Consider the following 15649-nt stretch of genomic DNA (forward strand, 5'->3'; position numbering starts at 1 on the left):
ACTAAATGGTGCTGACTGAAAAATGGCTCTTCACCGGTGGTTCCAGCTGGGCCAGGAGGGGACCCTCCTCAACCCAGGGTGGCTGCCAAGGGAATCTCTGGTAGCAGTGGGCTCTGCTTGGGTTGCATGAGAACACAGTATATAAACTGAATTACCAACATTATTATCAAAAGAATGATTGTGGCCAGGTGCAATGGTTCACATCTGTAATCCTACCACTTTGGGAGGTCAAGGCTGGAGAGTTGCTTGAGGTCAGGAGTTCAAGGTCAATCTGGCCAACATAAGGAGACCCCATCTTTTTTAATTAAAAAAAGGAAAAAAAAAAAAAAAAGAATGATTCTAATTCTGGTCTAATGACCCTAACCGAAAATATTACCTATTTTTGTACTCAGAAACTTTGTGTGCTGGTCTTTAAATCTTGTTTAAAGGGCCAGGCATGGTCTCAGAAACTTTGTGCACTGGTCTTTAAGTCTTGTTTAAAGGGCCGGGCGCAGTGGCTCATGTCTGTAATCCCAGCATTTTGGGAGGCCGAGGCAGGCAGATCACAAGGTCAGGAGATCGAGACCATACTGGACAACATGGTGAAACCCCATCTCTATTAAAAATACAAAAATTAGCTGGACATGGTGGTGGGCACCTGTAATCCCAGCGACTCCAGAGGCTGAGGCAGGAGAATCCCTTAAACCCAGGAGGCGGAGCTTGCAAGTGAGCCCAGATCATGCCACTGCGCTCCAGCCTGGGGACAGAACGGGATTCTGTCTAAAAAAAAAAAAAAAAAAAAAAAAAAAAAACTTGTTTAAAGTTCACCACTGTACCCGCTCTTTGCTCTGAAGGTCCTGCATCAAACTTTAACCAAAACCACAATACAATTCAAACATCAACAATTTAGTCTCTAATCCTTCGCCAATCAAAATTTTTAGATTTTTAAAAAAAGTAAAAGTTTTAAAGAGCATAATAAATTGGCTTTTTTTCTACATTAATGTCATAATGTTTGAGCAATTAGCAAGTACTATTTTTGTCATTTAACAAAAAACAATAGTTTGCATCTCACTTTTGAAATAGACACAAATGGATGCATGCAGCATAGAAATGGGTTACAAGGACAGAGACACCAAGCTATTTGTCTACCTTGGTGAGATTACAGTCGTTTTTAGTGTTCATTTACTTGTTTGTAGTTTTCTGTGCTTCCTGTATGAGCATGCGTTGCTTTTGGAAACACAAAAACCAGTAAGATAAACAATTTAGGAAACAAATAAACTAGGAAGTGTTTGTGCAGCACAGAAACAGAGCATTCACGCTCCTCTCAGAAGTTTCTACTTTCTTCTGGAGGCAGCTTGGGTGGGCAATGAACTTCCTGCAGAAAAGTCCTGGGGCCCAGCCCTGCAAAGTAGCCATGACACCCAAAGCCTCGATTTCTGTTTACGCCTCATGTGCTATCCTAAGGGTTCTGGCAAATGAGTGTTGAAACAAAACAATCCAGATACCACTTTGAGATTTGTGATGAGATCTTGCAACCCGTTCTTTCAATGTTTTAATAACTTTTCTGCAAACTGTCATCATCTATTTTACAAGAAGATAGTTTAAAGTATATTTTATAAAACAAGGCTGAAGGAAATTAAAATCATGCCAAAGCCTCTTTTGCCAGGACTAACAATTCACTCTTACATTTTGGGTCTACAGATATGCAGGATGGAGTTTGGGCCTGGTGGCTCATGCCTGTAATCCTAGTGCTTTGGGAGGCCAAAGTGGGAGGAATGATTGAAGCCAGGAGGTGGAGACCAGCCTGAGCAACATAGCAAGACTCTGTCTCTAAAAAAAATAATTAGCTGGGCATGGTGGCATGCGCCTGTAATCCCAACTACTCAGAAAGCTGGAACAGGAGGATCACTTCAGCCCAGGAGTTCAAGGCTACCGTGAGCCATGATTGTGCCACTGCACTCCATCCTGGGTGACAGCACAAGACCCTGTCTTTAAAGAAAAAAAAAATTACCTAAATTCTAATATAGGTCTGTTGTGAATCACAGCTCCACGCTATAATTTCAGTTTGGCAAGTCGCCAAGAACACAGTTGTGAGTAGCACCCATGCCAGGGTTCTAATCCTGGCTTTACACTTAAGAGCTCTGTGAGCTTGGGAACCAAGCAGGGTGACCCTGAACCTCAGCTTTGCCACAGGGAAATCAGGACTGTAATCCCGTCCCATAAAGATGTGGGGAGGATTTCATCAAAGGAATTCATATTAAATGTCTGGCACATTTTAAGTTCTAAAAACCTGCAGATGTTACCATTCCCTCCTAGTACTATCATGTTTTATATGTGCATGGTGACTCATACTCCACAAGGTGCTTTCAGATCTTTTGCCTCATTTGATCCTCAGGCAATGTGATCATTACAAAAGGCAGTAATTACTACCCCCATTTTTCTTTTATCTTTTTTGTAAACAGATGAGAAAACAGGCTCAAAGTCAAAGAGCCCGAAAAGCGGGTGTCTTGTCCAGGGCTCTTTTTGCTCTGTGGCACAGAACTGAACCTCAGAGGACTTCATGTACCATGCCGAGCACAAGAAAACTACATTTATTTTTAAATGCCCTACCATTCCTACGTTAATCAAATCAAACTGGTATTCTCACATTACTCCCAGTTATTTAGATTTTGCCTAAGAAAAATGGCAACTAAGATTTTTTGAGATACTGGGTATCTCAGGTATTGGGCGAGGTGCTTCACTTCCACCATCACAGTTAAACCGCATAACAACCCTATGAAGTAGGTACCGTCATAGTCTCCTGCATGTCCAGGATTGACATGCAGGCAGATTGTCTCCATACCCCAGTTCCTATGGTCCTAGTGCTGTCCAATTCAAATTTTCCAGTCGATGATAACACTTTGCAAATTGATTTCCCATACAACAAACCTAGCAACACAGGGAGGCCAGGTTATGAGTGTTCTTTTTTACATTTCAGGAGACTGAGGCTCTGAGAGGTTGAGCGACTGACCCAGCCCTGTCGTCACCCAGCAAGGGCACATGGCAACACTCCCTAACTCCAAATCTCACTGTCTTTGGAAAACCTCACATTTTAAGAGTCAGGAGGTAGAAGTGCTATCATTGTTGAAAAACAACCATCCACTCAGTGGTCATCACTAAGAGTTGACAGCGAGACCCACGCTCCAGGCGGTGGAAACAGAGCAGTCTCCGGCTTGGGCCGTGGCCGTTACAGTAGCCAAGTAGGAAGTGGGCGGTGACACTGATTTCAGAGCAGCCCCTAGGGAAGGCAAAGCCACCAGTTCCTGGTCCCGCTCCCAGCCTCCTCCCTCCAGGTCCCCGGAGGGGTGGAACCCGAGATCCAGCTGGGTCTTGGGGTTAGGCGGGCGGGACGTACCCTGTCCCGAGGGGGCGCCGGCTGGGGCTCACTGCAACGAGAGTGCGGGCCGCGCAGGTGTCCCGGGACGGATCCAAACCCCTGCAACCTTTCCCGGTCACCTGGACACGCAGCGGGGACGCGGGTCAGACGCCTGCAGTTTCGCAAACTGCCGGTCCCCGGGGATTGCTCCACAGTCCTAGGTCAGGGACCTGGCCCGACTCGCTCTTCTCTCAACCTCGCAGGCCGCGCGTCCTGCCTCAGTTTCCCTCACCTCGAAAGGGGTTGTTAACAGAGGCACGCCCTGACCTACAGGACTTCCTGGAGGCCACAGCGCGCCCTCTCTGCCAGGACCCCCCAGGACGTGCTAGGACGCGGTGGCAGCTCCCCTACCTGCGCGGTGGCCTACGCCGCCGCCGCCGCCGGCGGCCGGGGGGCCCTGGGGACCCCCACCTGGCATGCGCCCCGCTGCCAGCTCCTACCGCTCCGCCGGGGCCGCCTCCTGCTCGCTCCCTGAGGGGGAAGAGAGCAGCGCGCCGGACGGGAAGTGAGGAGGGGGCTGGCGACGAAGGGGGCGGCTCCTTTCTTCTCCTTAGCGAGGCCGCTGTTTCCTTTCCAGCATTGGCCCCTCACGCGCGCGCGCACACAGACACACACACATACACATACACACACACACATATACACACACACACATACACACACACACGCAGCTGGGGCGGGCGGGGCCAGCGGCCCTCACAGCCTGTCTCCGGGATCTCAGGACCTCAGAAAGTTTGCTTTCACTCTGACTCATTTCTGGAGGAAACAAGAGGGGAAGTGCAGGAAGCCTCCAGGATGGGGTACAGGAGGGCGCCTTCCAGACGCGTGATTTGAGAAGTGACCACACAGTGATGGAGAAGATGCAAGGATCTGAGGGAGTCATTTATACAAAGTGGGGGCGGGGAGGCGGAGTGGGGATGACTGATGACCCTGGAAAGAGATGAGTGGGAGCAGATGTTTAGAAATGAGATGGGATTCCAACTTCTAGCATCTTCCAGCAGCTCCGGGCTGGTTCCAGGACACAGGCTGGTTCCAGGACACAGGAGTCCATGCAAGCTCCTAGGCAACTGACTCATCCCCTTCACCCCTTCTCTTTGGTTCATTTAAGGAAGCTACTGGAGCACCCCCTAGGTAGCACCTGCTATAGGACAATAGGTACAAGGAAGGGCTACACATGGGCTCTTTGTCATTAAGCAGCTCACCTCCAGGCTAGAAGGAGAGAGCACGTGCATAGAAAACCAAATCACAACATGAGATAGAATGTGCCATGTGCCAGAGGCTTACCACAAAACCTCTTGCAGATGGTTCAGGGATAGGAGGGAGAACTGTGAAGAAGAAGAAGAAGAGTTGGGGAGATGTTCTGCAGGCATGGGAAGGATCTCCTCAGAACGAGAGGAGTTAGAACTAGAGGAAAGCTGAGGTCCTTCAAAAGCTGAAGATCCTTAAAACTGAAAGCACACCATTGTGCTTAAAATCAGTGTGTTTGCCCAGCATGGCAGCACACTCCTGTAGTCCCAGCTACTGGGCAGGCTTAGGTGAGAGGATTGCTTGAGCCCAGGAGTTCAAGGCTTCAGTGAGCTATGATGGGGCCACGGCACTCCAGCCCAGGTGACAGAGAGAGACCCCCCCACACCCCCACCATGTCTCTAAAAATAAATAAATGTATGAATATCTAAGGCCAGGCACTTTGGGAGGCCAAGCTGACTCAAGGCCAACTTCACTTGAGTCCAGAAGTTTGAGACCAGCCTGGGCAACATAATAAGACCCTCTTTTTTGTTTAATTTTTATTTTAAGATCAGTTTGTTACATAGGTAAACTTGTGTCATGGGTGTTTGCTGTACAGAGTATTTTGTCACCCAGGTATTAAGCCTAGCACTCATTAGTTGTTTTTCTTGATCCTCTCCCTTTTCCGACCCTCCACCCTCCAAAAGGCACCAGTGTGTGCTGTTCCCCTCTATGTGTCCATGTGTTCTCATCATTTATCTCCCATTTATAAGTGAGAACATGCTGTGTTTGGTTTTCTCTTCTTGTGTTAGTTTGCTAAGGATAATGGCCTCTGGCTCCATCCATGTCCCTTTAAAGGACATGATCCCATTCTTTTTTATGGCTGCATAGTATTCCATGGTATATATGTACTATATTTTCTTTATCCAGCCTATCATTGATGGGCATTTAGATTGATTCCATATCTTTGCTGTTGTGAATAGTGCTTCAATAAACATGTGTGTACGTGTGTCTTTGTAAAAGAATTATGTATATTCCTTTGGGTGTATACCCAGTCATAGGATTGCTGGGTCAAACAGTATTTCTGTCTTTAGGTCTTTGAGGAATCACCACACTGTCTTCCACAACAGCTGAACTAATTTACACTCCCACCAACAGTGTAAAACTGTACCTTTTTCTCCACAACTTCTCCAGCATCTGTTATTTTTTGAGTTGTTAATAATAGCCATTCTAGGCCGGGCGCGGTGGCTCACATCTGTAATTCCAGCACTTTGGGAGGCCAAGGCAGGCAGATCACGAGGTCAGGAGATTAAGAACATCCTGGTGAACATGGTGAAACCCCGTCTCTACCGAAAATACAAAAAAAATTAGCCGGGCGTGGTGGCGGGCGCCTGTAGTCCCAGCTTCTAGGGAGGCTGAGGCAGGAGAATGGTGTGAACCCAGGAGGCGGCGGAGCTTGCAGTGAGCAGATTGCGCCACTGCACTCCAGCCTGGGCAACAGAGGGAGACTCTGTGTCAAAATAATAATAATAATAATAATAATAATAATAATAATAATAATAATAGTAATTGCCATTCTGACCGGTGTTAGTGTTTCATTGTGGTTTTGATTTGCATTTATCTGATAATCAGTGATGTTGAGCTTTTTTTCATGACTATTGTCTGCGTGTATATCTTCTTTTGAAAAGTGTCTGTTCATGTCCTTTGCTCACATTTTAATTGGGTTGTTTGGTTTTTTTCTTGTAAATATAAGTTTCTTATAAGATGCTGGATATTAGATCTTTGTTAGATCACAGTTTGGAAAATTGCTTTCCCATTTTGTAGGTTGTCTGTTTACTCTGTTGATAGTTTCTTTTGCTGTTCAGAAGCTCTTTACTTTAATTAGATCCCATTTGCCAATGTTTGCTTTTGGCATCTTCGTTATGAAATCTTTGCCCATACCTATGTCCTGAATGGTATTGCCTAGGTTGTCTTGCAGGGATTTTATAGTTTTGGGTTTTACATTTAAGTCTTTAATCCATCTTTAGTTAACTTTGTATAAAGTGTAAGGTAGGAGTCCAGTTTCAATCTTCTGCATATGACTAGCCAGTTATCCCATCACCATTTAGGAAATTCTTTACCCATTGCTTGGCGAAACCCTTTCTATAATGAAAAAAAAAATTAATTAGCCAGCACAGTGGCCTGTACCTGTAGTCCCAGCTACTTGGGAGGCTGAAGCAGGAGGATCACTCTAGCTCAGGAGGTCGAGGCTGCCGTGAGCAGTGATTGCACCACTGCCTTCCAGCCTGGGCTAATAGCGTGAGACCCTGTCTCAATGAAGAGAGAGAGAGACCTCAAATCCTGCCTGAATTTTTAGCCTAGGAGCCTGCCCTTCAAATTTCAAACTTGCTAGACCTTAAAATCAAGTGAGCCAATTCCTTAAAATTAATCTTTCTCTTCTCTCTCTTTCTCGCCTCTTTCTCTATCTTTTCCTTCTCTCTCTTTTTCTATCTCTTTCTCCTCTTTCTCTTTATCTCTCTCTGTTTCTCTCTTTCTCCTCTCTCTGTCTCTTTCTCTTCTGTCTATCTATCTATCTATCTATCTATCTATCTATCTATCTATCTATCTATCGTCTGTCCTCCTCCCACTTGCTCACTCCTTTCTTTGGGTCTCCTCCATTGGTTTCTCCCCTTCTACCCACCCCTTATCTTGGACCTCCCCAGAATTGAATCCATGGCCTGCTTCTTTTCTTGAGCATCTCTCGTTCTTGAACTTACTCATCCCTCTCATCTACTTCCAGGGTTTCAGGCACCCAATGCAACCTCAATCAGAATCCCTGACTGCAACCTCTCTCCCAAACTCCAGGTTCATATTTCCAACTTACAGAGTCTGCTAGGTTTTCAAAGTTAATATTGCCAAAACGATTTTCATGGTCCTCTCCAGCACATTCCCAAAACTGCTGCCTTTCCTGTATTAAACTTTTCTTCAAGATAGCTTGAATCTCTTCTTGTATTCCCAGCCAATCCTACATCCCCCGTCACCTTCATCCCTTTCACTCAGCCATTGGATCCTGTCCTTTCCACCTCGGAACTGTCTTTTGTATCCATTTCCTCCTGTCCATCCTTCATAGCCCGAAATTAGACTGAGCTTCATTGTATTTCCAACTGCCCCCTGAACAGCACCACTTGGTTGTCTAAGAATCTATTCAAACCAACCGAATTGAACACCATTCCCATTCTTTTCCCCTCGATTCTATACTTCTAATTGTGTCCATACCTCCACTACTGGTCCTACCAACCATCTCATTAGCCCTGTGGCATGGTCTGGAAGGCGTCATACTATGTGGTTAGGAGGATATGCTCTGCACTCAGATAACGGCACCATATCTGAGCTCCACTACTTCTCAGCTGTGGACCTTGAAAAGTTATTTAACCCTCTGCTAAGTCTCAGTCTGCTCATCTGCAAAGCAAAGGTAACAGTGGTACCATAGAAAGTTGCTGTGAGAGGGTCTGATATATGGTCTAGAGCGGGGCCCAGGCAATGGATTTTTTTAAGTCCTCCAGGTGATTCTAAAGTACAGTGAGCATTTGGACCCCCTTCTGTAGTGGTAGTATGGACAGATTTGTGGTAGACGCAGAAAGACTGATTAGGAAACAGGTAGGAGTTCCAGGTAAGAGACCATGAGCATTTGTAATGAGGATGGAGAAGATATGACTGGCTGAGCGCGGTGGCTCACACCTGTAATCCCAGCACTTTGGGAAGCCAATACGATGGAACACTTGAGTCTAGGAGTTCAAGACCAGTCTGGGTGACATGGTGAAACCCCATCTCTACAAAAAAAAATTAGCTGGGTATGGTGGCATGCACCTGTATTTCCAGCTACTTGGGGGCTGAAGCAGGAGGATCACTTGAGTCTGGGAGGTTGAGGCTGCAGTAAGCCATGTTCATGTCAATGCACTCCAGCCTGGATGACAAAGTAAGACCTTGTGTCAAAATGAGAGGAGAGAGAGTGAGAGAGAGAGAGAGAAATGGGGCCGTATTCAAGAGACACTTAGGAAGTAAAATTATATGAAACTCGGTAACTAGATGTTGAGGGTAATTGAGAGGAAAGCATCTAAGATGACTCCGGCTTTTAATTTAGTTGACTAGGCTTGGTGGATATGGTTCCCAAATATGTTTGTTCATTAGAAGCACTTGGGTAAAATTTATATATTTTTTCCTAGCTGTTATGTATTATATAGTCCTAGTCTTATCAAAGATCTGTGTGCAGGATTATGCTATTTTCACCTTGATTATTCTGGGATCTATGTTTGGCAGAATCACCTTCCTTGAATGGATCCCAGCTACACTTGGCCAAAAAAATAATATATGGGATGTGGCAGTAGCAGTAGTCATTTTGTTCTAAGGTTACTGTTGGTTGGAGACAGTCAGAGACAGAGGCAAAGGTGCTGGTGGTTTCCAGTTTGCCCTACCTCTCCCTATTCCATGCCCAGGTCTCCTCCTCAACTACTAGCTCCATGGACCAATAGTAGCCCCAGGCTCCCTGTGAGATGCTTCTCTGCACATTCACAGAGGAAGGAGACACAGAACCATCAACCTTCTGTAGATGTCTATACCAGCCCCTTCACAGTCCTCCTCCAACAGCTGTACATACATAGCTCCCAGATTTTCTGTAAGCCCCAACTCATTCACCCACACAGGGCTGATTAAACACTTTTCTCAGATCCTTCAGCTCCCTTTTTAGACTTCTGCTTCTCCAGTTCTTCTCACAATGGTGTGAGGTCTAATTCCTATAATACATTCCTTATTCCACAATGCTCATAGTGGTTCTTCTCCAATTGATCCTTCACTGATAAACCTCCCAACTCCAAATCTCTGGTGTGGGTACTATAGCAGTCTTCCTTTAGTTTTTTGACAGCTTTCTCATTCCAACACAATGCTGTATTAATTAGCACTCTTAATTGCAACTAACCAAAACCAATATACTCTAACTTAAGTAAAACAAATTTTAGCAAGGAAACGGAAGTTATTTCATGGTGCCTGAAGGCACAAGGAAGCAGGTCTTCTGGAAACACTAGAGCCAGCTCTGGAAAGCCAGAAGGACCCTGGAAGTCTTGCTCATCCCTACTTTTTTCTGCACATCTGCTTCCAGTTGCTTCCAAGTTTACCTGTTTGTAATCCAGCCATGTGAAGAGCTTGACCCTCTTGGAGCCGATTCTGGATCTTTAGGAGCAAGACCCTAGTGAGCTCAGTAGGTCAGGAGTCCCTCTCTCAGGTCATCAAGTATAACTGAAGAAGTGGACCCCATAGGAACACAGGACAAGCATAGCCCCCAGGAAACCAACCCTGAATGAGGGGCAAGTGGAGACCATCACTTTGGGCAGTCATCCCCAATGGTGCCTACTTTAAATGTCATGGTGAAGGTTAGGCACCAGGAATCCTGCTGCCTGCAAGTAAACACATGACATCTATAGGTTCCCTCTGCTTCTAAGTTCTGGCAGTTAACACATGTAAAGGTTGTCCACAGAGAGGATAACTAAGAGCAAATGATGAAGGGATGATTGTTCTATCAATCTTTCAAATTTAAATTACTGGACAAATCTTTCTTGTGAATACTACCAAAGTCTTCATGAGATTGGAACTAGAGTAATGCCATGCTGACACAATCTGAGGTCACAGCCTAGAATCTTTGCATCACTAACAGGGTCAGCAGTTGCTCTGTTGTATTGAAATTATGCATATGTACAGATTACATTTACACAGTCAATGAACATGAAATACTAGAGGTAGCCAGAATCTAGGAGCTCAGAGGAAATAAAATGTATAACTCTTTTGCCAGGTAACAAATACTACGTGATTCCACTTATATGAAGTAACTAAGAAGTAAGATTCCTAGAAACAGAAAGTAAACTGATGGCTGCTGGGGACTGGGGAAGGGGAAAATGAAGAGATGTAGTTTAAAGGATATAGAGTACCCTTTTAAAAAAAGTTTTGTAAAATAAAAGGTTCTAAAGGGCTGGGCACAGTGGCTAGTGCCTGAAATCCCAGCACTTTGGGAGGCCGAAGCAGGCAGATCACAAGGTCAAGAGATCAAGACCATCCTGGCCAACATGGTGAGACCCCGTCTCTACTGAAAGTACAAAAATTAGCTGGGCATGGTGGCATGCACCAGTAGTCCCAGCTACCCGGGAGGCTGAAGCAGGGGAATTGCTTGAACCTGGGGGGCGGAGGTTACAGTGAGCCGAGATCGCACCACTGCACTCCAGTGTGATGACAGAGCAAGACTCTGTCTCAAAGAAAAAAGCTCTAAAGATCCATTGCACAGCAGTGTGAATAAATTAATACTACCAACCTCTACACATAAGCATGGTAAATATGAAGGCTTTTATTTACCACATTTAAATGGAAATAAAATATTATCACTACCAAAAATTGTGTTTAAGAATATGGGAATCTCTTAGAAGTTTACTAATAATAACTCATGGACACTTACAACATGCCAGACACTATTCTATACAATTTAAACTTGTTAAAGGTATTTCACCTTTACAATAATCTGATTTTTTATCCATTTCTAGACGAGGTAACTGAGGCACAGAAGATTAGAACTTACTCAAAATCTCAAACATAGTAAGTGGCCAAGCAGGGATTTGAGCCCAGAGAATTTGGCTGTAGAGCCCATATTCCTACCCACAACCAAGTACTGTTCTCTCACTAAACCAAACGGCATTTTCTGATGCCTGAGTACAAACTGTCACTCTCCATTCATATAATGAGACTTATACTTAGCTAATAAGTATGCTGCATTTTCACGCATAATATTCTCTCCCCCTTTCCTTAATTTTATTTCCAGAGGAAGGTGAGAGGGGAGAAGGTGGCCTATGACAATCAAGCTTTATATATAATCAATGTACCTATTCATCTCCCCTTCTAAATTGTAAGCTCTTTGAGGGCAAATGTCGTGCGTTATTCATTTTTGCATCCTGTCTGGCCAGAGACTTGTTGGAATGAATGATCTAAATTGAGATTCTGACTCTTGACAGGCTGGTTGATTTATCTGTCAAGTGTCCTGCAAATTCTCTGAGTGTGGCAATGATAGATACTCAAGAAAATTCCCATCAAGTTTCATAACTAGAGTTAAATAGGAAATACTCTCATTGAGAACAATAACAGTGCTTAAACAATTCTGGGAAATTTAATTGTTTAAAGGAGATCTTTTCTTTAAAGAAATGTGAATGAATTGGGGAAAAGAAATCAGTCTTCAACTCAGGAAATAACATTAGACAACATGAAGACTCTCATTAGTTAATGCCTGGAAATAGGAAGTTGGTTCAGTTTCAAATACCATCAGATAGTGGCCATGCCAAAGGATGTTATCCTAGTGTTAGGCTAAATATATAATATAAATAACCTTCCTTTTGCAGTGCATATTGTCTTAAAGCCACAACAGTGAGATAATTCATGGGCAACTTGCAGAGCGGCTGCAGGCTCCTGCTCCAGACCTGTGATCCCGAGAAGCCTGAAACTACCTCCCAGTGATTAGCCTCTGCTAGGATGTGGCACTCAAAATGTGTTTACAGGGTCAAAGAGCCAAAGCCATTAAGGAAGGGCACATTAATTTTACTCTACATAAAGACCTACCACTCAATGGTTTAAACCTGTTTTTGCCAATTTACCACATGTAATATAGGAACAGCTAAACCCACTAACTCAGAATCTCTCCAGTCAGAGATTTATTCACAATTAAATAGTTCCCTGTGGGAGGAGTGCTCTTCCCCTGGCTGCTCTGTTTTGAATAAGTAGACTTTGTTCTCTATCTGTGTCTACATTTACTCCAGCTTCCACCAAGGAAGAGATACTCGCCCCCGTCTCACTGGTTATCACCTCGGCCATATCACCTATCGTTCTTAGGTGATAGGCACCAGCCCTCTCTTTCCATCTTTCACATTGATTGTCTCGTGTGACCCCTGACAGGTAACACTTTGGCACTCTCACAACTCTGATATACAGGGGACAACATGAATGGTCATAATAATAGGTGGCAACCTTATTATCATTAGAAAGCTCAGCAATTTCAAGCCTCTTTTTCTGATTTTTAATCTTCTGGCCAACCCCTCTTCATTCGTTTTCTGACCCAATCCTCTCATAGCTGATTTTTATATTGTCTGATCGGCATAAATTCCTGGCTTGTGTCTTCTTAATGAGAGACAGGGGACCTCCCCGTCCCCCAAAACTGATGCACATGCAACGCTCAGGAGCTTTTAAATGCCCCAATTCAACAGCCACATTAGAAGATCTCAGGAGGCTCTGCAGGCAGTTTCAAAGACAGTGCCTGTAAATGGACCACTGTCCAAAGTTCAGAGTTTGTCTCATTAATGAAGTGCTTGATGTTAAGCCACTCACATTTTTCCCATTTCGTCTGTATTCCTCATGTGTTACACAGTGAGTAAAGTCATCGTGTGCTTTAATATTCTCTTGCAAATGCTGTTAACGATCAGGTCTCTGTAAGGCTATTCCAGGGGAAGAAAGATTCATGCCAAAGCCAATTTGAAATTTGAATTCAAGAATTGATTAGGGGTTCTTTCTCCAGTTAAATGTGTGTGTTTTGGGATACATCACTTTATTTCCTAGCTTCGTTCTTTGAAAACAAAGGGGAAACCAGATGAGTGGCTTTTAAACTTTGTTTCATGGCTGGTTGCCAAAAACTTAAGAAAAAACAAGAAGGTGAGATACATAATGACACATTTTATTTTGCCAAGTAAATTTAATTATAGTTTTTATATTTTTTTTTTTTTAGATGGAGTTTTGCTTTTTTGCCCAGGCTGGAGTGCAATGGTTCAATCTTGACTCACTGCAACCTCTGCCTCCTGAGCTCAAGCAATTCTCCTGCTTCAGCCTCCCAAGTAGCTGGGATTACAGGCGCACGCCACCATCCCAGGCTAATTTTGTATTTTTCGTAGAGACGGGGTTTCACCATGTTGGCCAGGCTGGTCTTTTCCTGACCTTGGGTGATCTGCCTGCCTGAGCCTCCCCAAGTGCTGGGATTACAGGCGTGAGCCACCACACCCGACCATACATTTCTTTAAAAAAAAAAAAAAAAAAAAAAAACTTCTACCAACTACCATCGCCACCATTTCATAAAGAAAAGTCTTTTTTAACCTCAAAAAAATAATAAATATGTGATGTGATAGAAGCTAGGACACTTCCCTGAAAAGAGTGAATTTTGCTTTCTCAAAGACTCATTTATCCTGGTTTTTTCTTTCTTTTTTGTTTTGCCCCGGTTGGTGAAACTTCCATAGCAGGTAGGACCAGTCTCCAACTGTGGTCTTAGGGACCAACTAACGAGAGAGTCTCTGAGCTGAGGAAGCCAGGGAGCTTCCCTTTTAGGTGTGATGCACAGAGTTTCCAAAAATAAGCTCATGAATATTATTAAGCTTCATGTTACGAGAATGTTTACCTGTTTTCAAGTATAAACCTGTTTGTAAGATTTTGAATTTCGGATTTGGCCTTTCAGAGGACAAAACTCGACACAGGCATGAGAACTACCAGTAGCCACAGAGGCACTCACCAAATATTTCTGAGTTGCTGGCATCCAGACACATAGTGGGAATGCCTTCCCAACCTCTTTGAAGCTGAAGATGGCCATGTGACCGGCTTTGGTCAGTGAAATGTGAGCAGAGGAGATATGCTTCACATCTGGGCAGAAGCTTTAGAAGCCAGGACTTGATTCATCGCTGTTTTTCTGCCTCTATAGTATTAAAAGTAAGTTTTCAGATGGAGCTTCTGTCAGCCTCCATCCCGAGAGCCTCTGGGAGTAGGATCTCGCCTGTAAACTTCTATAGAACATAAAACACGAACAAGAGAAAAGGAAGCATACATCGAATTAAGCTACTGAGATGCAGGTGTCTTTGTTGCCACTGGATAACCTATCTCATCTTGATTAGTCTACCAAAGTTCTCTCTGTTCTGAAAGCCTGTTACATGAATGGCCCCACGATGCCTCAGATCGTAAGTTGTGGAACTGGAGCTACTTTCACCAATAATACTGTCGTCAACAACACTCACGTTCTTCAATCATGCTGCCTCCCCCAAATTCTAACTAAAGTGGTTCTAATATTGAGCAAGGCATTATTCCAGAAATGAAATCCAAGGCTTGGCAATAGAGCACATGTGGGCAGGATCATGACAACATGCGGAAGAGAAGATTTCACAGGGTAGAGCATTCCTTGGGGGATTTCTAGGTTGGAATCAAAAGGTTAAAATACTTCCAATCTGGTTTCAAAATGTTTTATGGGACTTAAAGAAATCTTAAAGGGGAAGAGGAGACTTTTCTTTCATTCATCAGGCATCTGGGACTATGGATACAATGGCTGAGCTCTAGATGCCATCTTGAACCTTGAAGACAAAGCCACAGCTTAAGAATGGCAAAGTAGATAACTGGAATTAGTCTGGTTCCATGACAAATTTGTGGAGTTGCCATATCGCCCCTGGATTGCCTTCCTTTAGAGTTCCTTTACGGAACAGAGAAAAATTGTTACCTTGTTTATGCCACCGTTAGTTGCTTTTTCTTATATGAAGCCAAGTCTAAATCTAACTATTATATACCATTTTTTAAATCATTTGAAGATACTATTTATCTCATACTTTTTAACTTTTTTGGCTTTTTGGATTTTTACAATTTAAAACAATGTATATAATTTATTTTAAAAGAAATATGAGGCCGAGCATGGGGGCTTATGCCTGTAATCCCAGCACTTCGGGAGGCCGAGGTGGGTGGATCACTTGAGGTCAAGAGTTCGAGACCAGCCTGGCCAACATAGTGAAACCCCGTCTCTACTAAAAATACAAAAATTGGCTGGGTGTAGTGACAGGCGTCTGTAATCCCAGCTACTAGGAAGGCTGAGGCAGGAGAATCACTTGAACCTGGGAGGTGGAGGTTGCAGTGAGCCAAGATCATGCCACTGCACTCCAGCCTGGGCGACAAGAGCAAAACTCTGTCAAGGAGAGAGAAACAAAGTAGGAAAGAAAGAGAGAGAGAGAGAGAGAGAGAGAG

The 15649-nt window shown here is 44.1% G+C and overlaps 1 protein-coding gene across 7 annotated transcripts in view; it reads right to left on the reverse strand.

Annotated features, from left to right (window-relative positions):
* The window catches only part of DISC1 (DISC1 scaffold protein), a 406407-nt gene extending 402454 nt beyond the window's left edge, over positions 1 to 3953 (reverse strand). For all 7 annotated transcript variants that reach the window (XR_002726289.2, XM_023191797.3, XM_023191798.2 and 4 more), the window contains exon 1: positions 3746 to 3953. Coding sequence is in view for 6 of the 7 variants with exons in the window: in XM_023191797.3 (XP_023047565.2) it covers positions 3746 to 3812 (67 nt within the window). In the remaining variant the exon portion in view is untranslated. The remainder of the gene's footprint in view (positions 1 to 3745) is intronic.
* Positions 3954 to 15649: the final 11696 nt, after the last annotated feature.

This window comes from Piliocolobus tephrosceles, chromosome 1, assembly GCF_002776525.5.
Source record: "Piliocolobus tephrosceles isolate RC106 chromosome 1, ASM277652v3, whole genome shotgun sequence".
NCBI classification, from domain to species: Eukaryota; Metazoa; Chordata; class Mammalia; order Primates; family Cercopithecidae; genus Piliocolobus; species Piliocolobus tephrosceles.